At 38.0% G+C, this 27,959-nt stretch overlaps 1 protein-coding gene across 2 annotated transcripts in view; it reads right to left on the bottom strand.

Annotated features, from left to right (window-relative positions):
• LOC115217418 overlaps nt 1–17,265 on the bottom strand; it is a 52,991-nt gene extending 35,726 nt beyond the window's left edge. Inside the window, exons 1-2 of one of the 2 annotated variants that reach the window (XM_036507065.1) lie at nt 17,061–17,265; nt 16,731–17,018 (exon numbers count right to left, since the gene is read on the bottom strand). In XM_036507065.1, coding sequence (XP_036362958.1) covers nt 16,731–16,925 — 195 coding nt within the window. In that variant the 5' untranslated portion in view covers nt 16,926–17,018; nt 17,061–17,265. Of the gene's footprint in view, nt 1–16,730 lie in introns of both variants that reach the window. The other variant, XM_036507066.1, reaches the window with a different exon arrangement.
• Nucleotides 17,266–27,959: the final 10,694 nt, after the last annotated feature.

Here is a 27,959-nt window from a genome sequence, read left to right on the forward strand (position 1 = left end):
TTTTGTGATTTTCCGATTAATATTAATTTCTACCCTTATTATTTAACTTTTAAATAACCATGTTCTCTAACTGGTAAATTTGATGCGGATTAATTAAAACTGCAGATCACTTTCCGGCTTTGGCGCGCCAAAAGGAAGACATTTGAAATATACCCTCAAATATAATTGATAGAACTTTATAGGTATTCTTTCGGTTTGACTCGAAAAATCAAAACAAACCATTCGGCGAATTCCGTGAAAAGCACGTTGTCTTGTAAACTGTCAGTTGACGAAATGAGAGGAAGGGAAGAAAGCTAAAGGGCTGTACGTGCATGCATGCTTGTTCCTGTGAGTGTGTGTGTGTGTGTGTGTGCGTGCGTGTGTGCGTGTACGGTTGTTCCTCTGCGTGAACGTGCTAATTTAAACTTCAAGAATGTGGATCTTTTCGGTTTGAACGGCAGTTTTTAACATAATTTCTAGGTAACTAAACACTTTTAAACTTCGTATACTGGTAGAATGTGCTTATAAAACATCTTTTTCTCTTGGCTTTATTGAGAAAATTCTATAGTTTGTAAGATATTTGTTGTTTTTTTTCTTCAATTTCTGCAATTTCAACCAACCAATGACGTCTATTGAGGTAAAAAAAAAACATTCTGTGCCGTATGAATATGTCCCTCGTTAAACAGATTGGGTTTATTTACATTTGTGAAGAAAAAAAGATACCCTTCCCCCCACACCACACCCCTAACCCTAAAACAGATTGAAATGCAATAGATCGATACTAGGGTCATAATTATGGGTGACAATTTCATATGACACCGCTAGAAAAAACTGCCGTTCAAACCGAAAAGATCTAAGAATGTTTTTTATGAAATTCATAAAATGCGTTGTATAGTCCCTCCTTTTCTCCATGCATGTTGCAATATTTCTGCTCTTTAGTGGTTAAAAAAAAAAAGACATGGACAACTATAATTGATACGGCGAAAGCGGCGAGCTGGCAGAAACGTTAGCACGCCGGGCGAAATGTGTAGCCGTATTTCGTCTGCCGTTACGTTCGGAGCTCAAATTCTGCCGAGGACGACTTTGCCTTTCATCCTTTCGGGGTCGATAAATTAAGTACCAGTTACGCCCTGAGGTCGATGTAATCGACTTAATCCATTTGTCTGTCCTTGTTTGTCCTCTCTGCGTTTAGCCCCTTGTGGGTAGTAAAGAAATAGATATTTCGGCTGCCGCTACGTTCAGACTTCAAATACAGCCGTGGTCGACTTTGCCTTTCATCCTTTCGGGATCGATAAATTAAGTACCAGTTGCGTACTGGGGTCGATCTAATCAACTGCCTCCTCCCCTAAAATTTCTGGCCTTGTGCCCAGAGTAGAAAGAATATTTAGGTGTTGGTAGTGTGAGTTGAAGTTTGATTATTGTTTGAAATTGCTGTTGTTTGAATTCTTGGTTGTTTTGTGTTGGTTTGCAGTGGTTTTCTAGTTGTGCTTTCTTTCGATTTTATCAAGAGAAGCCATGGCAGAAAGAATGTACTATTCAGGCATTGATGATTCCGAATTGTCCTCTTCGGAGGAGGAGTTACTTCTTGCAGTCAACAGGATGGACAAATGCCCACAGAAGAAAAGCTTTACAGAAGTCAAATATTGGAAAATATGAGAAAATTGCATGTAGAGTGGGTGGAGACTAAGCTCTCACCACTCCAGAAGATAATGGACGAAATAGACAAAAAGACTGTAGTATACAAGGTGTATTCATTGGAGGAAAAGAAAATAGAACATGTAGAAGCGGAAACTATGGAAAAGGCATCGCGCTCAGTCTGGCAATATATGTTATATCTTGTCAGAGGAAGTAAATTCGGAACTATTGTAGTCCATTTTAAGACAGAAGACAAAGCAAAGGAAAACACTATAAACACAGTAAAAACTAAGTGGTCCTTCTACCCACTTATTTGGTAAGAAGGACTTCTAGAATTAAGGTGGAAGGAATCCCACCAGAAATAGATGTGGCTTGGGTCGTGGCGGCTGTTCTTCTAGGAGGTAAAGAAGAATTAGCCGTCCCCCAAGCCACAAAAACAGAAAACTCGGTTTGGAAAGGACAGACAATGGATTTGATTGTACAGGCTACAGTTGAAACACTCGAAAATTTGGTGGAAACAGTATCAATCGGAGATGTAGTGTTGAAAGTGTGGGTGGAGGGACAGGACTCCTCGTTGTTTTAAATGTGGCCAAAAAGGCCACATTAGAGCACACTGCCCTCTGTAGAAGCAGACTACGGAAAGGATGGACGAGAGACCAGAAAAGAAGTAAGAGGAGGGAAAGGAAAGAGAGGAAGCATGGACAATTGCAGAAAGAAGAAGAAAAAATAGGAAAAAAGAATAGTGGAACCCCAAACCTGACCCACCCCACCCATATCCTCTCAGACCCACCCTCTCTCTACAGACACCAAAAAAGAAAATAGAAATGCAACCACAATAAAGTACAAAGAATTCCCTTCCCCGTTAAGTAAATTACTTTTGTATATTGACGGACAAAGAGAATAAGGAAATACTTCGGAAAACAACAGATTGGAAGACGGCAAAATTTGTTGGTACAAAAGAATAAACGAACATGATAGGGTGGCACATATGTGTGTTACTTTCAGAAAAGCAGAAGAAGTGAAGAAATACAAAAAATGTTATAAGTTCTTGAAAATCAATACAGACGTTAAGAGGATACCAGACAACATAGGCTTTGAAGAACTATTAGAGAAATTTGCAGTGAGGGCGCGTGGCTTAGTGGTTAGGGCATTCGGCTCATGATCGTAAGGTTGTGAGTTCGATTCCCGGCGACGCGTTGTGTCCTTGAGCAAGACACTTTATTTCACGTTGCTCCAGTCCACTCAGCTGGCAAAAATGAGTTGTACTTGTATTTCAAAGGGTCAGCCTTGTCACTCTCTGTGTCACGCTGATTATCCCCGAGAACTACGTTAAGGGTACACGTGTCTGTGGAATGCTCAGCCATTTGCACGTTAATTTCACGAGCAAGCTGTTCCGTTGATCGTATCGGCTGGGACCCTCGTCGTCGTAACCGGCGGAGTCTTTTTTTAAGAGAAATTTGGTGTCGATGTGACAAAAGGACTCCCAAGGAAGTAAATGATGCTGCTAGAGGTGGGGCAAGCGACACAGTTTCATTATCATTTTCATGTTATCATTCATCTTATCATACGTTCTAATTTAATTTTTTTTTTCAGTTTTATTTATTTTCGTGTTATGTGTCTCCACGTGTTTGTCTTTGTCCCCTCTGTGTTGGCCCCTTATGGGCAATAAAGAAAGATATAATTGATACGGCGTTCTCATTTTTCTGTTTGGAAATTTACGGATTTTACATACACACATGAAGCAGGTAAGAACAAATGGCAAAACTTCCACCCATCCCCACCCCCTCAAACCACCCTTAAATTTTTTTTTTTTTCGGCACAAACCCCCGTTTTTCTTCATTTTTCACTTTTTTCACAATTTTTTCCCCAAAATATGCGGAAAAATACGGAGATTATGATTCTGAAAAAAATTTCCAAAAATCTTTGTAAAAAATTTTTTTTAAGAATTTCTTTTTTTCTAAATATGCGGAAAAATACGGACATGACTTGGACAAAAATTTCAAAACATTTCTGTACTTACAGTTAGGGTTTTAGGGTTAGGGTTAGGGTTTTAGGGTTAAGGTTTTAGGGTTAGGGTTAGAGTTTTAGGGTTAGGGTGAGGGTGAGGGTTTTAGGATTAGGGTTAGGGTGAGGGTTTTAGGGTTAGGGTTAGTGTTAGAGAAAAAAGTCAAAATTGAAGTTGTGGGGGGGGAAAGGGGTGGGGAAATTTCACAATGCCGATTTTGGCAATTTTCCGGAACCTCCGTATCCGAAAACGGGGATTTTTGGAAAAAAAATAAACAAATTTATGGAGTGGCTGTGTGGTAAGTAACTTGCTAACCAACCACATGGTTGCGGGTTCAGTCCCACTGCGTGGCATCTTGGGCAACTGTCTTCTGCTGTAGCCCCGGGCCGACCAATGCCTTGTGAGTGGATTTGGTAGACGGAAACTGAAAGAAGCCTGTCGTATATATGTATATATATATAATATATATATATATATATATATATATATATATATATATATATACATATATATATGTGTGTGATTGTGTGTCTGTGTTTGTCCCCTAGCATTGCTTGACAACCGATGCTGGTGTGTTTACGTCCCCGTCACTTAGCGGTTCGGCAAAAGAGACCGATAGAATAAGTACTGGGCTTACAAAGAATAAGTCCCGGGGTCGATTTGCTCGACTAAAGGCGGTGCTCCAGCATGGCCGCAGTCAAATGACTGAAACAAGTAAAAGAGTAAATTGGGGAGGTACGGGCGAAAGTCTTTCCGAACAAATATGCAAGGCTTTTTTTTTTTCTTCATCAAGTTTAAAATGCGACATTGGTGGCATAATTTCGTTATATCTATATTCCACAACACATATATACATAAAAACAGAACAGGCACACACACACACACACACACACACACACACACACACACACAGGATGTTCGAAACATTGCTCCCGCAAAAAATTTTAGTGTGAAGGAGCGTTTACATCCTCTGCAGCTCCGTTCCCTAGCCTGTAAATGCAGAGGGAAAAAAAGAGGTCAAGCGGAAAGAATAAAATGTGAAGGTCACGTCGTATGATAATAGAGATACATGATAATATCAGAGACGGACGGGGGTGGAGAGAGGGGGACACGCGTAAAGAGATACAAGGAGGGCGGATGCTGTGACTGTTTGGGTGTGTATTTACTCGTGGGCGAAGTTTGAAGTTCGCAGGTTCTAAGAGACAAGCGAGGCTAGTAGTTACAAGAGCGAATGTACGGCAGTTGGGGTGAAACGGGATGAAGGGCGGGAGACAGAGGGTACTTGTGTCAATGAGGCGGAGAAAGTTCATGTGAGTGTTGGGATTACGAAGAAATAATATTAATGTAATGGATATATTAAAACCAGGTTAAACCATCCCATTTATGATGAAAGCATTACCCTTGTATTGCGTAGGTGAGTGACTGTGAGTGAGTGCGTGCACGCAGAGGTTTTGTCAATCATCTGTCATCTGTATACGAAGAACATCGATCTACAAAAACAAAAAAGCTTTCATCTTCGATCTACTCAGTGATGACAGACCGAGGGCTAAACGAAGCGACAATACAGGAAGCGAGCTTCTCACGTAGTCGTTCGATTTGCTAAAAATAGCAGTTAAACCTCTCTCAAAATATAAGCTAGCCTCTTATAGCAAAAAAAAAAAAAATCTATTGAAACATATAGCTCCTGAATATGACATGGTGGTCACGATTGGGACATTTTTACTCAATCAAGCCTGGATTAGAACTCCACAACAGCAAAAACAAGCAAGTAAATAAACTTTCGGCGAAGCAGATCACCAGCTCAGTTTCGATTCTTAGTCTAAGCAGTAATTCACAACCATTTCTGGCCTGTGCGCCCCCTTTGGTTCCTAATTTACTCAGATGGACCCTCATGGTCATTTGATGTTTTTTAAAAAATCCAATTATATTTTTATAATTAAATATTATAAAGAATTGTATTAAAAAATTGTTAGAATATTTTGTGTGTTGTAGCGGTATTATCAATTTACTGCAGATAAATTTTAACAACGAAATCTTATATGGAACCCAGTTGAGAACCACTGGTTCTTACTTAGCTATATATTTCACTTAACTTGCTAAAATCCTTGAAAAATGCATGATCACCACAAACTCCCATATGCCTGTCCCAATTACTTTTGAAGATCTGGTAACTACATCTAGTAGGTAGAATGGATCTTTTCGGTTTGACCGGCAGTTTTTAAAAATAATTTCCACGTAACTAAACACTTTTAAACTTCGTATACTGGTAGAATGTGTTTATAAAACATATTTTTCTCTTGGCTTTATTGAGAAAATTCTATAGTTTGTAAGATATTTGTTGCTTTTTTTCTGCAATTTCTGAAATTACAACCAATCACTGACGTCTATTGAGGTAAAAAAAAAAGACATTCTGTGCCGTATGAATATGTCCCTCGTTTAAGAAACAGATTGGGTTTATTTACATTTCTGAAGAAAAAAGGATACCCTTCCCCCACCTTTAACTCTAACCAACCCTAACCCTAAAACAGATTGAAATGCAATAGATCTATGGGTGACAATTTCATATGACACCGCTAGAAAAACTGCCGTTCAAACCGACAAGATCCAATGCATGATCACCACAAACTCCCATATGCTTGTCCCAATTACTTTTGAAGATCTGGTAACTACGTCTAGCAGGTAGAATTACTGCATTGAAATTTATTTATTGGTTCGGGTGAGTGCTTTGGAAAGGCATGAGCAACATAGGATCCGATATCTCTAGTGCCAAATGTTGTCCCCAACTTCGTTCTGGCAACTTCTTCGACGTCACTGATATTAAGGGCAGCGAACTGATAGAGTCATTAGCACACCGGGCGAAATGCGTAGCCGTATTTCGTCAGCCGCTACGTTCTGTGTTCAAATTCCGCCGAGGTCGACTTTGCCTTTCATCCTTTCGGGGTCGATAAATTGAGTACCAGTTACGCACTGGGGTCGATGTAATCGTCTTAATCCGTTTGTTTGTCCTTGCTTGTCCTCTCTGTGTTTAGCCCCTTGTGGGGCAGTAAATAAATAGGTATTTCGTCTGCCGCTAAGTTCTGAGTTCAAATTCCGCCGAGGTCGACTTTGCCTTTCATCCTTTCGGAGTCGATAAATTAAGTACCAGTTACGCACTGGGGTCGATGTAATCGTCTTAATCGGTTTGTTTGTCCTTGCTTGTCCTCTCTGTGTTTAGCCCCTTGTGGGCAGTAAAGAAATAGGTATTTCGTTTGCCGCTACGTTCTGAGTTCAAATTCCGCCGAGGTCTACTTTGCCTTTCATCCTTTCGGGGTCGATTAAATACGTACCAGTTACGCACTGGGGTCGGTGTAATCGACTTAATCCTTTTGTCTGTCCTTGTTTGTCTCGTCTATGTTTAGCCCCCCCCCCCTTGTGGGCAATAAAGAAATGGATATCAAAACTGCTGCGGACGCCTGACCTCCTCTTGGGTAACATCATTGACGCGGAGAGAGGAGACCGTCTGCGTGGGTATCAGATGATCTTCCGTACAACATCTCCCAAACCTACACCCACGATAGGACATGCCTGGATCGCATCACCGTGGTTATACAACCCAGATTTTGTGAAGAATCTCTTCAATGACCAACAGAACAATTTTACTGGATAACTACTTTCTCATGCCACTCACCGCTGGGCTCTCGCACTCGAGAAATTTAAAGAAAAGACACGTTTGTAGCGTTTGGTATCAACAGAGATTACTAACTTATCTCAACTCTGGGATTGGCTTACTGTCAGAGTGCACAACCGCTACGATTGCGGATAGAACTCTTCCCACACTCTTTCAGAACATTGGCCCACACTCGTTTGGCTCCCCTCTTTCACAATTGTGATTTAAGCTGTGGTTTACATCAACATCCTGCTTGTAATCATGTCCATTAACACTCACTCTAAGAGAGATGATACCACACCTATTGCATCAGTTACATACGACCCCCACGCAGGTTCTGTAGTGCAGATATCTCAAAATATCCTCTGAATCATGTCAGTCTTGTTTTATTTATTAAAGAATTGCAACCACTGCACATATCAAGAAAATATTATCTCTCTATTCCCTTAAAAACACAAGCAACATTCAACGTGAGGTCTCGCAATCAGTCCAAACGTTAAGCTTCACTCGAACTCAACAACTCTCCCAGTGAATTATTTCTTTATTGCCCACAAGGGGCCAACATAGAGTTGGACAATACATCATGAGGCGATCTTTCGTCTCTAGTAGACCTTTCGTCTCTAGTAGACCTTTCCGTCGATTTCCGTAAAAAACTTCTTTTTTTTTTACATATGGGCTTGCGGGGACTTTTGAAGTAATGAGAGCGAAAGAGACTAAGACAAAGCGATTGTATGACGAGGGAAGTTCTTTTGAAGCATTGATGTACATGTGTGTGTGTGTGTGTGTTTGATGGGGTGTGAGAGACAGAAAGTATGTTGTGTAAGTGAAGTGCTTCTGTTAGTGTGTGTGAAGAGACAGAGTAATGTGTGGAAGAGGACGCTTTCTCTTAGTCTCTTCCGCAAGCCCATATGTAAAAAAAAAAAAGAAGTTTTTTACGGAAATCGACGGAAAGGTCTACTAGAGACGAAAGATCGCCCATCATGATTTGGGGTCATGAGAAACGAATGGAGATTACACAAAAATGACCTTTAAAAATTTACACAAAATCGGAAAACAAAATCGAAGAAATCGGATGATACACAATTTTACAACCCAACATAAAATGATATATGAAGTGGGAACACCAGGATTGCCCGACCCCACGAGCCCTGTTTTTTCCCACTGAAACTCGGCAGCTAACTCATAGCCTGCTCATGTGTCCACTTTCAATCGCAGCAATCGTGCCACACGCTTCCATCTTTTTTCGAACTCACGCACTGACAGACACCTTTTCTCCAACTCCACCTTTCTTTTTAGGTGGAACTTAAAAAAGTTCACCAAGGCGGAGCCAGAGATCGTGGTGCCTGTCTTTACAACTTTCATTCTAGTCTTCCATATACCCATATATGTCCATCCTTAACATTAGCAAAGACTGCAGCACTCTTTAGTATTTAAACTGGCCATATTTGGTTCAAATATTCCATCTATTTTATGCTCAAACTAGTCAGATCCAGCCTCTCACACCTACCACATAATGTCATTCTTAAAACAAACTCACGACATCGAAATCTTTAAGTCTCATTCACATGAATTTTACATTAAATCTAACTCTAATCCACTCTGGATCTTTTCGGTTTGAACGGCAGTTTTTAACATAATTTCTATATAACTAAAAAAAATTTTAAACTTCGTATACTGGTAGAATGTGTTTATAAAACTTCTTTTTCTCTTGGCTTTCTTGAGAAAATTCTATAGTTTGTAAGATATTTGTTGTTTTTTTTTTCTTCAATTTCTGCAATTTCAACCAATCACTGACGTCTATTGAGGTAAAAAAAAACATTCTGTGCCGTATGAATATGTCCCTCGTTTAAGAAACAGATTGGGTTTATTTACATTTGTGAAGAAAAAAAGATACCCTTCCCCCCACCCCTTCCCCTAACCCTAAAACATAGAAATGCAATAGATCGATACTAGGGTCATAATTATGGGTGACAATTTCATATGATACCGCTAGAAAAAACTGCCGTTAGGGTTAGGGGGCGATCTTACGATACTAGTTACACCACTGTCACTTATAAACCACGTGAGTTTATTTACATTTGTGAAAATGATCGTCGGTTTTTACATGCATGCATGCATGTATGTATGTATGTATGTATGTATGTATGTATGTATGTATGTATTATTACGTATGTATTTATGTATGTATGTATGTATGTATGTATGATGTATGTATGTATGTATGTATGTATGATGTATGTATGTATGTATGATTGTATGTATGTATGTATGATGTATGTATGTATGATGTATGTATGTATGTATGATGTATGTATGATTGTATGTATGTATGATTGTATGTATGTATGTATGTATGTATGTTTGATGTATGTATGTATGTATGATGTATGTATGATTGTATGTATGTATGATTGTATGTATGTATGATTGTATGTATGTATGTATGATTGTATGTATGTATGTATGTATGTATGTATGTATGTATGTTGTATGTATGTATGTATGTATGTATGATTGTATGTATGTATGTATGATTGTATTTATGTATGTATGTATGTATGATTGTATGTATGTATGATTGTATGTATGTATGTATGATTGTATGTATGTATGTATGTATGTATGATTGTATGTATGTATGATTGTATGTATGTATGTATGATTGTATGTATGTATGTATGATTGTATGTATGTATGATTGTATGTATGTATGTATGTATGTATGTATGTATGTATGTATGATGTATGTATGTATGTATGATGTATGTATGATTGTATGTATGTATGATTGTATGTATGTATGATTGTATGTATGTATGTATGATTGTATGTATGTATGTATGTATGTATGTATGTATGATTGTATGTATGTATGTATGTATGTATGATTGTATGTATGTATGATTGTATGTATGTATGTATGTATGTATGATGTATGTATGTATGTATGATGTATGTATGATTGTATGTATGTATGATTGTATGTATGTATGATTGTATGTATGTATGTATGATTGTATGTATGTATGTATGTATGTATGTATGTATGATTGTATGTATGTATGTATGTATGTATGTATGTATGATTGTATGTATGTATGTATGTATGTATGTATGTATGTATGTATGTATGTATGTATGTATGTATGTATGTATGATTGTATGTATGTATGTATGTATGTATGATGTATGTATGTATGTATGATGTATGTATGATTGTATGTATGTATGATTGTATGTATGTATGATTGTATGTATGTATGTATGTATGTATGTATGTATGATTGTATGTATGTATGTATGTATGTATGTATGATTGTATGTATGTATGATTGTATGTATGTATGATTGTATGTATGTATGTATGATTGTATGTATGCATGCATGCATGCATGCATGCATGCATGTATGTTTGTATGTATGTATGTATGTATGTATGCATGCATGCATGCATGTATGGCTTCAGTGACGCACACACACACAAACACATACACACACAGACACACACGTACACACACAGACACACGCGTACACACACCCACACACAGACGGACGGCACGCCAAGTTCAAAAGAACTTCCCCGAACCAATCGCGCTCTCTCTGTCGATTTCGCTTTTACGCCGACTTGAAAAAATACCCCCCCCCCCCTTCACCCCACATATATAAAAAAAATTATCGATGGACCACTCAAAGAGGTATGTATACATTATCATTTTCGTAACATAATTTCTGTAGTATTTCAAGATGTTTCTGACACGTATTTTGATTCACATGGCGGAGATCCAACATTTCTTCACTTTTTCCAGAATTTCTTCTCTTTATTTATTTTTTTTGCGAAATACGGAGTTTATGATTCATGTGTGAGTGTGTGTTCTTGATACTCGTTTAGAACAAGTAGTTTTACACCAATTACACTATTTTTTCTTAGTTTAAAGGCCGTGGACTGAAGATGTGAAATTTCCGAAGCCTCTCCCCCACCCCCCTTTCGCGAGCGCGCATTTTTTTCATGATAGTCGTTTAGAGCAAGTTGTTTTACACCTATTACGTTGTTTTTGTTTTTGTTTTTGTGCCCGGTTCAGACGCTTTCGGAAATTCCCGATATAAATATTCCGAGGCCTCTCCCCCACCCCTCTTTCTCGAGAGCGCATTTTTTTTTTCATATTCGTTTAGAGCAAGTTGTTTTACACCTATTACACACATTTTTTTTTTGATTTTCTGATATTTGTTACGCCCTATATTAACCCGGATACATTTCAAGAAAGTGTTTTTTTTTTATATATAGAGTTAGGGTTTTAGAGTTTGTGTTAGAGTTAGGGTTAGGGGTGGGAGAAAAGGGTTTCTGTTATCTTCAGAAATGTACACAAAGCCACTTACGGTACTTATACCGAAGGATCGCCGGGTTTTAGGGTTTTAGGGTTAGCTTAGGGTTACGGAAAAAAGTGAAAATGAAAAAATTGTGGGGGGGGGGGGAGGAGAGGGCGGCCAAGTTTCAATATGCTGATTTTCGGCAATTTTCCGGAATCTCCGTATCCGAAAACGGGGGTTATAAAAAAAAATTGGAGAAAATGGGGGAGGGTGGAAGGAAGTCTTTCCGAGAGTAACTTTCGCTATAAATCAATAAATAAAGGGTTATTTAGTAATTAAAGTTTGTGAATTTTGGTAATTGTAGTCAATCGTAAGCCACAGATACGTTCATGTTTTTCTCTTTAAAATTAACATAAACATTTATTTACATGAAAGAAAATTACCGACTAAATAAGATATATTTATATGAATAAAAAAAAAGGCGAGCTGGTAGAAACGTTAGCACGCCGGGCGAAATGCTTAGTGCCGCTACGTTCTGAGTTCAAATTCCGCCGAGGACGACTTTGCCTTTCATCCTTTCGGGATCGATAAATTAAGTACCAATAGCGTACTGGTGTCGATCTTAATCGACAGGCCACCTCCCCCAAAATCTCGGACCTTGTGCCTAGAGTAGAAAAGAATATTTATTTATTTATAGGCGCAGGAATGGCTGTGTGGTAAACAGCTTGCTTACCAACCACATGTTTCTGGGTTCAGTCACACTACGTGGGCAAGTGTCTTCTACTATAGCCTCAGGCCGCCCAAAGAATTGTGAAGTGGATTTGGTAGACGGAAACTGAAAGAAGCCCGTCGTATATATATATATATATATATATATATATATAATATATATATATATATATATATATATATTATATTGATAAAACGGTAAGATAACAAAAGAAAGAAAGAGACCTCAATATTATGTAAATAGAGGAAATTTATCTATACAATATGTTACATTACTCGGTAGTCAAGATAAAACTCTGAGTTTCAGATGCCGAAGTGGAAATCCACAACACCATCTCTTCGGTTATCTGGCTATTTGAAAACGTTATGAAAAAATACCGTTAAAAATGAAGGGAAATTACTCTGTTATAACTCTGCTTTGCCTGCGTACTTATACATCGCTCGCATTTTTCGTCATAAAAATTATATAAAAATACATAAAAATATATAAAATATATAAAATCTTCTTGGGACATAACACAGAAAGCATGTTCTATCCGTTTTCTTTAGGGGACCAAAAACGTAACAGAAATTTAGTCACATGTGGGCATGATCCGAAAAGCTCTGTCCTTGTATTTAGACATGTGGTAGGGTCTAAGCTGCTTTTCCAGATAAGCCATCTCTCCATGTCGCATAAACCGCACCTTCCGCTGCCGTTAGTATAGGGCTTACATCTGGCCAAAATCTTCCATTGTATGTTATAATCGACACCTTTATCTCTTAAAGACCAAATATGATTGGATAATTGTGTCGCTTTTCTTTTGTTCCAGTGCCTAAAGCTCAAAGTGTGGTTATTGAACCTGGCCTTGAAATTACCCTCTGTCAGGCCCACGTATTTCTTCGTCGAAACGGTGTCTTTAGTGGTTATAGAGTTTACGGTAGCTTCATATATGATGGTCTTGGACATGCAAGCTCCATTTAGCGGGCACAATTCTTTATTCCTGCATGAACAGCTGTTTCTCTTCTTGTGTTTTTTGTATGTTATGATTGATTATGTTTTTAAAATTGGTAGTTGAACTAAAACTAATTTTTAAATTGTGTCTATTAAAGAGTTTCCTATAAGCATGGTTAACTGGAAAATGTCTATCTATCAGTGCTAGGAATATTTACCTATATTGAAGGCCACCTCGGGTGAGTAAGGGGGCGTAAACCAGATGACCTTCCTATTTCTATTATTCCTTTTCCTTATTGTTGGGCTGGTGATAGGTGTATATTTTATTTTTTCGCTAAAACCACTATCTTTTAAAGCTTTATTATAAACTGGGGCAACGCTATTGAAGATGTCCTCATTAGATGAGAGGCTAGAAATCCTCTTACTAATATTTTTAACTAAATTTTTGAATACTATAGGGGGATGGCATGAACCTACATTAATATAACTTAGTCTATCATTGGGCTTCCTATAAGGCTTATAAATATTATTATTAAGATCTAAGGAAACGTCTAAGAAATTTCCTAGCACTGATAGATAGACATTTTCCAGTTAACCATGCTTATAGGAAACTCTTTAATAGACACAATTTAAAAATTAGTTTTAGTTCAACTACCAATTTTAAAAACATAATCAATCATAACATACAAAAAACACAAGAAGAAAACAGCTGTTCATGCAGGAATAAAGAATTGTGCCCGCTAAATGGAGCTTGCATGTCCAAGACCATCATATATGAAGCTACCGTAAACTCTATAACCACTAAAGACACCGTTTCGACGAAGAAATACGTGGGCCTGACAGAGGGTAATTTCAAGGCCAGGTTCAATAACCACACTTTGAGCTTTAGGCACTGGAACAAAAGAAAAGCGACACAATTATCCAATCATATTTGGTCTTTAAGAGATAAAGGTGTCGATTATAACATACAATGGAAGATTTTGGCCAGATGTAAGCCCTATACTAACGGCAGCGGAAGGTGCGGTTTATGCGACATGGAGAGATGGCTTATCTGGAAAAGCAGCTTAGACCCTACCACATGTCTAAATACAAGGACAGAGCTTTTCGGATCATGCCCACATGTGACTAAATTTCTGTTACGTTTTTGGTCCCCTAAAGAAAACGGATAGAACATGCTTTCTGTGTTATGTCCCAAGAAGATTTTATATATTTTTATATATTTTTATATATTTTTATGTATTTTTATATAATTTTTATGACGAAAAATGCGAGCGATGTATAAGTACGCAGGCAAAGCAGAGTTATAACAGAGTAATTTCCCTTCATTTTTAACGGTATTTTTTCATAACGTTTTCAAATAGCCAGATAACCGAAGAGATGGTGTTGTGGATTTCCACTTCGGCATCTGAAACTCAGAGTTTTATCTTGACTACCGAGTAATGTAACATATTGTATAGATATATATATATATATATATATATATATATATATGTGTGTGTGTGTTTGTGTGTCTGTGTTTGTCCCCACAGCATCGCTTGACAACCGATGCTGGTGTGTTTACGTCCCCGTAACTAAGCGGTTCGGCAAAAGAAACCGATAGAATAAGTACTAGGCTTACAAAGAATAACTCCTGGGGTGGATTTGCTCGACTAAAGGCGGTGCTCCAGCATGGCCGCAGTCAAATGACTGAAGCAAGTAAAAGAGAGAGATATGACACACGTTGTTTACAAATATTGACACGCACACGTAAATATTAAGTTTAAAAAGTAATTTTTCAAACCCCTGTGACATCCTAATATACTGCAAAACCCTTTTTGGGGTCCGAAAAACGGAATGGGGTGAAGTGGAAGCCTCGGCAATTTCACCCATCCCCATCCCCCATTGATGTTTTCAGGGTTAGGGAAATCCGTCGCGGATTCATTGGAATTATTTTTTATCCCTAGTGAAAATCGTGCAGGTGAAAAGATCCAATGATGGCAGGGGTGGGTGAAATTTCTGAGGCTTCCACCTCACCGCACTCCGTTTTTCGGACCCCCAAAAAGGGTTTTATAGCATATTAGGATGTCACAGGAATTCATTCAACGAAAAAATAACACAAAAAAAAAATTCCAATGAACCCGGGACCGTGTGCCCCCCACCCACCACCACCACCACTTCTCCCGAACCAAAATAAGGGATTTGCAGCATATTAGGAGGTCAGGGTACTTGATACCCCGCAAAAAGTCCGAGTTTTTTTTTCTTTTTTCTTTTTTTTTTTTTTCTTCTTTCTAAGTGAAAATCATGCGGGTGTTACTCTGAAAAATTGCCGGGGGTAGGGGTGGGTGAAATTTCTGAGGCTTCCACCTCACCGCACTCCGTTTTTCGGGCCCCCAAAAAGGGTTTTATAGCATATTAGGTAGGATGTCACAGGAATTCATTCAACGAAAAAAAAAACACAAAAAAAAATTCCAATGAACCCGGGACCGTGTGCCCCCCACCCACCACCACCACCACTTCTCCCGAACCAAAATAAGGGATTTGCAGCATATTAGGAGGTCAGGGTACTTGATACCCCGCAAAAAGTCCGAGTTTTTTTTTCTTTTTTCTTTTTTTTTTTTTTCTTCTTTCTAAGTGAAAATCATGCGGGTGTTACTCTGAAAAATTGCCGGGGGTAGGGGTGGGTGAAATTTCTGAGGCTTCCACCTCACCGCACTCCGTTTTTCGGGCCCCCAAAAAGGGTTTTATAGCATATTAGGTAGGATGTCACAGGAATTCATTCAACGAAAAAAAAAACACAAAAAAAATTCCAATGAACCCGGGACCGTGTGCCCCCCACCCACCACCACCACCACTTCTCCCGAACCAAAATAAGGGATTTGCAGCATATTAGGAGGTCAGGGTACTTGATACCCCGCAAAAAGTCCGAGTTTTTTTTTCTTTTTTCTTTTTTTTTTTTTTTTTCTTTCTTTCTAAGTGAAAATCATGCGGGTGTTACTCTGAAAAATTGCCGGGGGTAGGGGTGGGTGAAATTTCTGAGGCTTCCACCTCACCGCACTCCGTTTTTCGGGCCCCCAAAAAGGGTTTTATAGCATATTAGGTAGGATGTCACAGGAATTCATTCAACGAAAAAAAAAACACACAAAAAAAAATTCCAATGAACCCGGGACCGTGTGCCCCCCCCCACCACCACCACCACCACTTCTCCCGAACCAAAATAAGGGATTTGCAGCATATTAGGAGGTCAGGGTACTTGAATACCCCGCAAAAAGTCCGAGATTTTTTTTTCTTTTTCTTTTTTTTTTTTTTTTTTTTTCTTTCTTTCTAAGTGAAAATCATGCGGGTGTTACTCAGAAAAATTGCCGAATAAGGAAATGGGAAGACAAGAGAAGTCAGTAAGAACTTGTCAATATATATATCTGCGTGTGTGTCTCTATTTCGAAATGAAAATGTGGTAAACCGAAAATGCATTCGTAAAACATGGTAAAATATTATAATAATAATAAACTTTGGGTAATACTTACATTTGATACACAAGGGCTTACTTTATAAATGTTCCTGGCACCTGGTGATCCAGACTGGTTGCTTACAAGTATAGAGCTAAAAACAAACTGTTGAATAAACACATGGGTAAAAACAAACCGGTTAACGTTGTCCATAATTTCTGGTGGTGTTTTAATGTTTAAAGCGGTTTTCTTTTTGTCTTGAACAAGGTACATGACACCCGAAGAAGAGTCATCAACGTGGTAGGCAATGTATTCATGAGGATTAATGCGAGAAATCGGATGAAGATAGTGAAGATAAACGACGATCTAAGTTAATCCTTGGTGTTAGAGCTTAAGGGGTGAGATGATCGTGATGGATTATAAAACAAGGAGAGAACAACGGTGGTCTTTCACATTTCTTGTGTAACTTATTCAAAATATACACAATATAATCCACTATATATATGTGTTTATACAGATAAAACAAGATATTCTGTGCATGCATGTATTACACGTTCAGAAACGGTCCTCTCCGTCTGTCTCTCTCTCTCCACGACTATGTGGCCTACTTCGTTCTAGTTCCTCTCAAGTCAAATCACGTCGCGCACAAGCTGAGAACTGTTCCCAATTCGCGTCTGTAGGTTTCACACGTACACACGTACACACATACACACGCACACACATACACACACACACGCGCACACAAACACACACACGCATGTAATTAAAAAAGTTCAAACGGGAAATGATTCCATTCAATATCATGTTTATTATAGAGATTATGTAACAAATATTATAAGTGTAAACACTTATATATTTAACTGTGCGTGTATATTCCTTATTTTTGCTTCTGGTGTCTTCCGCCTGTCCATTAGAAACGTTTACCTGGGAATTTACTTAAAGTTTTAAAAATTCGTATGCAACAGATAAGTCGTCTTAATAACATATTTCCGTGTACCAGACTTTAGCTGTTATTTTTAGCATAACGAGTTTTCTGGCGAGGGCTTCATTTACCTTAATTGACTGCTTGTTGCTTCAGTAGAAATCTGCGGATACACAAACGCATAAAACGGAGAAAATGAAACAAATATGGACGACTTGTTCAGAAACAGCCGCGAGTGGGGAACAGTTCTCAAAAATAGCCCCCAGTTCACCCCCACCCCCCAAATCCATATGTCCTCGAAATCTACATAGTCCGGGGTATATTCGTAGAGAATTTCATTAAAAAATATCCATTTTCTTGAAAGTTAAGACGAATTGAAGTGGACTGGATCTTCTCCTTTTGAACGGCAGTTTGTAACATAATTTCTAGGTAACTAAAAAGTTTTAAACTTCGTATACTGGTAGAATGTGTTTATAAAACATCATTTTCTCTTGGTTTTATTGAGAAAATTCTATAGTTTGTAAGATATTTCGTCTGAAAATCCGAGCATTTCGGCAATTTTAACCAATCGATTACCTCCATTGAGCTAAAATCATTTGCTGCGTCTAAAACTGAGACAACATCCTGTCACTAACCCTAAACCTCCCCTAACCCTAACCCTAACCCTAAATTTTTTTTTCCTTAATTCTTAAATTAATTTAATTGTTACGCGTGTAAAAATAAAACTAAAGCAAGGGAAAATAATTTAAACAATTAACAAACAAAATAATTCTATAATTTTATACACACGCTTTCCGTAAGTATACGGAAAGCGTGTGTATAATTATAGAATTATTTTGTTTGTTAATTGTTTAAACTATTTTCCATTGCTTTAGTTTTTTTTTTACACGCGTAACAATTAAATTAATTTAAGAATTAAGAAAAAAAAAAGTCTGTCTCCAATTTATTTCTCCATAGGGAATTAAGATGGCATTGTTTTCAGTTCTATACTACATGCACATACATGCACACACACACACACACACACACACACCACACACACACACACACACATACACACACACACACACACTAATATGTGTTTGTAATTACCTACATGTTTTCACATACCACTAATAATAATAATAATAATGAAATTATTGTATACAGTGCTCAGGTGCACCACAACTTGTCAGAAAGTGCATATAAAGTACATGCAGTAGTGTAGAAATGTCTGGAAAGTGAACATGCTTGTGTGTGTATGGAGGGGAGAAAATCAAGTGTAGTGTTGGCAAATCTCAGGAAGCATGGCAGTCTTGAAGGATGCAATGCTCCGATCGAAGGAAATGATCTATCCCCTCTTTTGTGATATTCAGATCTTTATGAATATAATGAAAACGACCTGTTGTCTCTAAAGTGTCCAAAATTTGATAAAATTGTCCACAGAAGCGATATAAAGAAATTTTTTTTTTCATAACTCATTCTCCAATTGCCCAATTGCCCCCTTTGGTATATTAAACATCATGTACAAAAGGTATAAAAATTCAACATAACCAAACACATGCCTCACCAAAATATTACCATGCCCCACCAAAATATTACCATGCTCCACCAAAATATTACCATGCCCCACCAAAATATTACCATGCTCCACTGGTGGGGCATGTTCCCCACATTGGGAATCACAGCCTCAAACTCTCCCACTATAGTTAGACAATCTCACCCGCCTAGCATCCACACGCATAATACTAGATCTAGGAATCTATTGGGGTGGTGCATAATTATTGTCTTTTTTTCAACAAATTTTATTCAACAAAAACAATAACAAAATTTGACAAAAAGATCTTTAAATGATGGTCTGACCGTCTGCCAAGCAAATGAGAAGCAGTAATTGAAGTAGATGGTGAATATGCTCCAGAATAATCATTTAAAGATGCTTTTGCTACATGTTGCTATTGTTTTTGTTGAATAAAATTTGTTGAAAAAAAGCTGCAATGATTATGCACCAATCCAATATATATATATAAAGATGAGAATGTATGTCTGCCTGTCTGTGTGAATCCCTAAAACTCAAGAACTATACAACTGATTTCATTCAAATTTTACACATGCCTTATTTAGGCTCCATGTAGTGTCATGGGTCAAAACAATTTTCAACCTTTTGCCTTATGTGAGCCCAGAGCAATCTTTTATCTCTTCCACTATTTCAGTATTACGTGTCGAAAGTGAAACAACATCTCTCTATTGTAATGTTAAATACTTTCACTTTAATAGTTCCACTATTAATACTGAGCCTATTATAGGCATACACACACACACACACACACACACACACACACATATATATATAAATATATATTATATGTGTATGTGTGTATATACACACATATATATATGTTTGTATATATATATGTATGTATATATATATGTATGTATATATATATGTATATATATATGTATATATGTATATATATATGTAAGTATATATATATATATACATATATATATATATATAAGACTGGAGGTGTTTCGCGTTGCAAGACAGTGTGTGAGAGAGAATTGTGATGTGGTGGGAGAGAAGTGTGTTCGCATGGAAGATGGTTCACTTGCGCTAAACAAGGATGCAAAGAGAGAGGCTTGGAGACGCCACTATGAAAGGTTGCTGAATAAAGAAAATGAATGGGATAAAGAGAGCCTGCCGAACGTTGACCCAACAGAGGGACCAGCTATCAGGGTTGATAGTTCCTTAGTAGCTAAGGCAATTAGAAGCATGAAGACAGGCCCATCAGGTATCACTGCAGAGATGCTCAAAATATCTGGTAGTGTCGGCTATAGCCTAGTCACCTGTATAGTTAATCAGGTGATACATGAAGGAGTCATACCCAATGACTGGTGTAGCAGCATAATAGTCAACTGCTACAAAGGTAAAGGTGATGCCCTAGATACAAATAATTACAGAGGTATCAAGCTGTTGGATCAGGTGATGAAGGTTACAGAGAGGGTCATAAGCCAACTAATTAGAGAGAGAGTTAGTTTAGATGAGATGCAGTTTGGTTTCGTGCCAGGGAAAAGTACCACTGATGCTATATTCCTGGTAAGGCAGCTGCAGGAAAAATACCTAGCCAAAGATAAGGCCCTGTACCTGGCTTTTGTTGACATGGAGAAAGCCTTCGACAGGGTCCCCCGATCCCTCATATGGTGGTCAATGAGGAAACTAGGAATAGAAGAATGGTTAGTGAGAGCTGTGCAAGCCATGTACAGGGACGCTGCTAGTAAGGTGAGGGTTGGAAATGAGTACAGTGAAGAATTCCGGGTAGAGGTAGGGGTCCACCAAGGCTCAGTCCTCAGCCCCCTCCTATTTATCATAGTCCTCCAGGCAATAACGGAGGAATTCAAGACAGGATGCCCCTGGGAGCTCCTCTATGCTGATGACCTTGCTCTAATTGCTGAGTCATTATCAGAACTGGAGAAGAAGTTTCAGGTGTGGAAGCATGGTTTAGAATCGAAGGGCTTAGAGTCAACCTAGCTAAAACCAAAGTCCTAATAAGTAGGAAGGTAGACAAATCACAAACGCCTTCAGGTAGATGGCCCTGCTCGATCTGTAGAAAAGGTGTAGGTAGAAACTCTATAAGATGCACCAAGTGTAAGCTATGGACACATAAGAGGTGCAGCAATGTCAAAGGAAGGCTAACTAGGAAGATGGTTTTTGTATGTGGCAGATGCTCGGGAGCATTAACCTCTGAAAATCTGCAGAAAACAACTTCCGTCACTTTCCAGGGGGAAAAACTAGAAGTAGTTGATAGCTTCCGTTATCTTGGTGACCAAGTCAGTAGTGGGGGTGGGTGTGCTGAAAGTGTAACGGCTAGAGTAAGAATAGCCTGGGCAAAGTTTAGGGAGCTCTTACCTCTGTTGGTGACTAAAGGCCTCTCGCTCAGAGTAAAAGGCAGACTGTATGATGCATGTGTACGAACAGCCATGCTACATGGCAGTGAAACATGGGCCGTGACTGCTGAGGACATGCGTAAGCTCGCGAGAAATGAAGCTAGTATGCTCCGTTGGATGTGTAATGTCAGTGTTCATAGTCGACAGAGTGTAAGTACCTTGAGAGAAAAGTTGGACCTAAGAGGAATCAGATGTTGTGTGCAAGAGAGACGATTGCGCTGGTATGGTCATGTGGTGAGAATGGATGAAGATAGGTGTGTGAAAAAGTGCCACATCCTGGCAGTTGAGGGGACCTGTGTAAGAGGTAGACCCAGGAAAACCTGGGTCGAGGTGGTGAAGCATGACCTTCAAACTCTAGGTCTCACCAAGGAAATGACCAGAGACCGAGACCTATGGAAGTATGCTGTGCGTGAGAAGACCCGGCAAGACCAGTGAGAACAATCAAAATCAAATCATATATCAGAAAGCAGGGGTTAAGTGACCCATCCGTTCGTGTCCACTGTCAGCCTCGTCTGGCACCCGTGCCGGTGATACGTAAAAGCACCATTCGCTCATGGCCGTTTGTCAGCTCTGCCTGGCCCCGTGTCGGCGGCATGTAAAAGCACCATCCATTCGTGTTCGTTGCCAGCCTCGCCTGGCCCCGTGCCGGTGACACGTAAAAGCACCGTCCATTCGTGGCCGTTTGCCAGCTCTGTCTGGCCGCGTGTCGGTGGCACATAAAAGCACCATCCGTTCGTGGCCGTTTGCCAGCTCTGTCTGGCCCCCATGCCGGTGACACGTAAAAGCACCGTCCGTTCGTGGCCGGTTGCCAGCTCTGTCTGGCCCCGTGTCGGTGGCACGTAAAAGCACCATCCGTTTGTGTCCGTTGCCAGCATCGCCTGGCCCTGTGCCGGTGACACGTAAAAGCACCATCCGTTCGTGGCCGTTCGCCAGCTCTGTCTGGCACCTGTGCAGGTGGCACGTAAAAAACACCCACTACACTTGCGGAGTGGTTGGCGTTAGGAAGGGCATCCAGCCGTAGAAACACTGCCAGATCTGACTGGGCCTGACGAAGCCTTCCAGCTTCACAGACCCCAGTTGACCCGTCCAACCCATGCTAGCATGGAAAGCGGACGCTAAATGATGATGATGATGATGATGATGATATATATATGTGTGTGTGTATATATATATATATATATATTTCTATTCTTCAAGTTTATTGAATTGTTTAACTCCAATTTCTTGCAAATTTAGGTATTCACTACATTCACTGCATCCAATTCTTCACAAATTTAAATATTCATATATTCATTACATTCACTGCGGAGTATTCCATTTTCATTAGTGAAGTCTCTCAGTTTCTCTTTTAATGTTTTCATTTCAAGTTTTAATTCCCTATTTGGAAAACTGACTGTTTATTCTATTATTGTATACATAATGTAAAAACATTATTTATTGAATTAAATTTTATTTAAATGCCCATATAATTTTTGTAAAAAAATTTAAAAGTGATTTCGTTGTTATGGCTGTTTGGAATGTTATAAGCCTTACAATAATAACTATCCAGACCAATTTTACCCATTTTCTTTTTTAACTTAAAAACCATAGAAGGAGCTTTTTTGGTAAAAAGAAATAAAATAATAATAAATTAAAAAATAGAAAATAAATTGTAAATATTTTTAGTGGAAAGGGTGAATAATTCAAAGGAGGTTTAGCTGTTGTTTCCAGCACAACCTAAGCCACCTTCCCTGTTCACTCTCACATATGTTGATGTTTTTTGAATAATTTTCTCCTATTAGACAAATTTTATGGGATGATGATGCCAAAGTAACACACACGTGGTCCATTGGTGGACTATAGCAACAAAATAAATTGTAATCAAAATTTTTAACCCAACCTCAATCAAGCAAAGTCATATGTGTGTGTAAGAAAAAGCATTTTCTATGATATTAAAATGAATTATCATTTAGATAACTTCTTTTTAAATCACTGTGGATAAATGCCAGCAATAGCCTTCTCAGGCTCTCCAATATTTTAATTTCTAAACAGAAACAATCAGGGGCAGAGAGTGGGGTTGCAAAAAATTCATGATTTCTCAAATTTTCTTTTTTTAGCATATAAATGTATTTAGGGGGGGATATTGAAAAACATTAATACATGTAAGAAACAAGGAGGGTTGTCTTTGGATGTGCTAGAAACAACAGCGAAATCGCCCTTAAATCATTCACTTCACTCTCTGAAAATATTGATTTTTTTTGCCGAAAATGCTCTTCCCATGATTTTGAAATGCAAAAGATTTGGCCAAAATAGGTCTGGAGTGGGATGATGAGGGAGGGGGTTGTAAAAAAAAAGAGTTTTCAAAACATTTTTTTGATACAAAGATGCCCCCCCTCACCAACCCCATCATTTCAAAGGCTGTCATTTAAGAAAAAAAAAAAAAAAAAAACAGGTAAAAATCCTCCCAAATATTTTCCCCACAAATTTCTTTATAATCGTAATCTATACCATTTGGAAGGGATTTGCATAAACTTTCATCAAAAGATACCCATTTTCCAGAAAGTTGCAAGGGAAAAAAAGTCAGATCATGTGAATTTTCCGAAATTCCTCTCTCTCCACTCCCTCGGAAAAAATATTATAAATCCCTATATACTCTGAAGCCACAACATCTAAGCAGTATTTTTAGAAAATTTTGTTAAAAAGTAACCATTTTTCTGGATGTTGTGAGGCAACAAAGTCGAGGGTGTATAGATCTGTAGTAATGCCCTTTATTTATACAATATTTTCATATCGTGTTTATTTCATTCATTGTTTGCAATGCTTTCCTCTCTCTCACACACTCACACAAACACTGCAAAACTTACACACGTGCTGATAAATTGAAATCTCTATGTTGCTTTGAGGGGAAGGTAAAACTTTACAAACTGCTTTTCCTTCTGTTGTTGGACTACCCTGATATTTGTTTAAAAAAGAGAGACTATGAATGATAAAATAATGAAATCAATATAAAAATTATTAGAATTGGATATCAAATATGAAAATATTATCAAGTGGCTCCCTCCGAGCAGTCTTTCTGCTAGTATAAATAAATAAATAAACATATATATATATATATATATATATAATTTATAAGTAAGTGCAAAAGGAAAAATTTCTAATGCCAAAATATGCCGAAAATGGACACTACGTAGTGTCCATTTTCGGCATATTTTCATATCGTGTTTATTTCATTCATTTCGGCATATTTTGGCATTAGAAATTTTTCCTTTTGCCCTTACTTATAAATTGTTTATAAATTTAACCTTTAAAGGTATTTTTTAATATGCTGGCCATTGACAGAATTTTTTTCGAAAAATTCTATCCTATATTAGATATATATATATATACAGTGTACCCCTGCTTATTTGCGGTTCGGCATTCATGGTCCTGGTTATTCATGGAACTATTGATTGTTCGTGGAAACCACCACTTATTCACAGAATCATAAATATCATCCACAATGTTTTATGACATTTTTCGTGGCTGTATATACTTTTACAAACTTTTTAAGACTAAACTATTAATAATAATAAAAATGCCATATTTGCCCGTTTACTGGGCACCTCTTCACAGCTGAAGTTCCTTTGAGTAGAATAGTCATGTATCACATCGCATAATTTTTTTAGATACACATACACTCTTATTCTTCTACTTATTCTTGCTTTCAGTAAAAGCTTGCTAGTTAGTATAGCGAATCTTTACTCTTTTACTCTTTTACTTGTTTCAGTCATTTGACTGTGGCCATGCTGGAGCACCACCTTTAGTCGAGCAAATCGATCCCAGGACTTATTCTTTGTAAGCCTAGTACTTATTCTATCGGTCTTTTTTTTTACCAAACCACCAAGTTACAGGGATGTAAACACACCAGCATCAGTTGTCAAGCGAAGTTGGGAGGGACAAACACAGATACACAAACATATACACACACATGTACATCTCTTATTATAAAAGGCAGATTTTATCTGCCTCCCTTGGGAGTTATACAAATCTACAATATAGGATTTCTTCAATTACAATTTACCTAGCAGTTTTAAGAGTACAATGCATCGCGTCATGCCAGGTCCAGTTTTTAAAATTTAAACTCCAATTAAGCAAAATTTACAGAAAACTCACATTCTGGTGTGTGTGTCAAATGCTTTTCTTATTCTGGTTTACACCACACGCAAACGCACACACACAGTGGGCAACGAATAAAACGAAAGTAATTCACTTACTGTAGTGAGTGATTCTTTCACTCTGCCTCCCACTTCCTCTTTCAACACATAGACAAGCAAATATATAAATAAAATTGTAAGCTAACGTGCGTGTGTGTGAGTGTGTGTGTGTGTGCGCGTGTGTGTGTGTGTGAGGGTGAACATAAGACCAAAGCAGAGAATGTATTCTTTTATTCTTCTGCTTTTTCCAGCCATTGGTCTGTGGCCATGCTGGGGCAATGCCTTGAAGAATTGTAGTTTTATGAATCAACTCCAGTTTTATTTTTGTAAGCATTGTGCTTATTCTATCTGTTTCCTTTGTCAAACCACTAGGTGACAGGGGTGTAAACAAACCAACATTCGTTGTCAAGCAGTGGTGGAGGACAATCACAAGCACAGACACGCACACACACACATACATGCATACACATATACACACATACATACATACATACATACATACATATATATATATGTGTGTATATATATATTGCAGCGTGGAAGGTGTTTGTAAGCCATTTAAGAAACACACAAAAACCGTTACATTTACTTCAACATTTAAATTTAATTTGCCAAAATATTTTCGTCGCTTTCAGACCGCGACCTGTTCACTGACAAAAATATCGTGCTAACAGGTCGCGGTCTCAAAGTGACGAAAATATTTTGACAAATTAAATTTAAATGTTGAAGTGAATCTAACGCTTTTTGTGTGTTTCTTAAATGGCTTATAAACACCTTCAACGCTGCAACTGTTTTCGTTCCAGCACACGATCTCAGATCAAGTCACTTGCTATGCAAGTACATCTCTGTAACTATATATATATTTATATATATATATATATATGTATATTGGTAAAAACAGTAAGATAACAAAAGAAAGAAAGAGACCTCAATATTATGTAAATAGAGGAAATCTTTATATATAAAAGTGAGGTTGTGTGTCTGTCTCCTACGATTTAGATTCCTAACTACTCCCACATTTTGCGGTGCAGTTTAACTAAAAGCGGGTATCTTATAGTCGTGATTCATATCGAGACCGTCTGGGTATTAGCGCGCGTCTACGATGAGTCTACGATTTAAAAAAAAATTTACCATCAATTTTTCCCTTTTTTAATCCATTTTTGACATATATAAGGGAAGTAACTCTCTAAAATTTATTATTAAATCTCAGAACGTAAAAAGCTACAGTAACATCCCTCCCCCTTTGTGGTTAGCCATATTGAGATGGCTATTATACTTTACATCTCTAAAAATGCTTATATAATTATTTCCCTTACAAACCCGAGCAACGCCGGGCGATACTGCTAGTATATATATATATATATATATATATACATATATACGATGGGCTTCTTTCAGTTTCCGTCTACCAAATCCACTCACAAGGCTTTGGTCGGCCCGAGGCTATAGTAGAAGACACTTGCCCAAGGTACCATGCAGTGGGACTGAACCCAGAACCATGTGGTTGGTAAGCAAGCTACTTACCACTCAGCCACTCCAGCGTAATTTTTTAAAAGTCCTCCCTACATTTGATCACACACAATGTTTATTTCAACAGGATCATTTTTAAGATCATGAGCCAATACAGCCTCATTGAAATTAGATTACTCGCTGCTCTCCCCCTCTCTCCCTCCTTCTATCCCCTCCTCTCTCTCTCTCTCCTCTCTCTCTCTCTCTCTCTTATTATTATATTATTATAGTATAGATTACAGTAGCTAGTGGTAATACAAACTAAATTTTTCAAAACCAAAATTATTTTTAATCTCTGCTCAATCTTCCCATGGTGGTATGAGCGTACTCTTCTCTTTGAATTCCTTTCTTTTTATTATATTTTGGGGTTTTTTTTTACGTTATTTTCCTTTACCTCCTCCTCCTGCTACTCTCTTCTTATTTATCCATATATATTTATTTATCTATTTATCTTCTTGGTTATTTTATACACTATATTCTTATGTGCCTTATTTTATCCTTAATGCCAATCCTCAATTTCTTCTCTTACTGTCTCTACCTATCTTTCTATTATTTTTTCTTTTTTTTCATTTGTTTCAGTCATTTGACTGCGGCCATGCTGGAGCACCACCTTTTAGTACTTATTCTATCGGTCTCTTTTTGCCGAACCGCTAAGTGACGGGGACGTAAACACACCAGCATCGGTTGTCAAGCAATGCTAGGGGGACAAACACAGACACACAAACACACACATACAAACATATATATATATACATATATACGACAGGCTTCTTTCAGTTTCCG

Source organism: Octopus sinensis, linkage group LG11 (genome assembly GCF_006345805.1).
Source record: "Octopus sinensis linkage group LG11, ASM634580v1, whole genome shotgun sequence".
NCBI classification, from domain to species: Eukaryota; Metazoa; Mollusca; class Cephalopoda; order Octopoda; family Octopodidae; genus Octopus; species Octopus sinensis.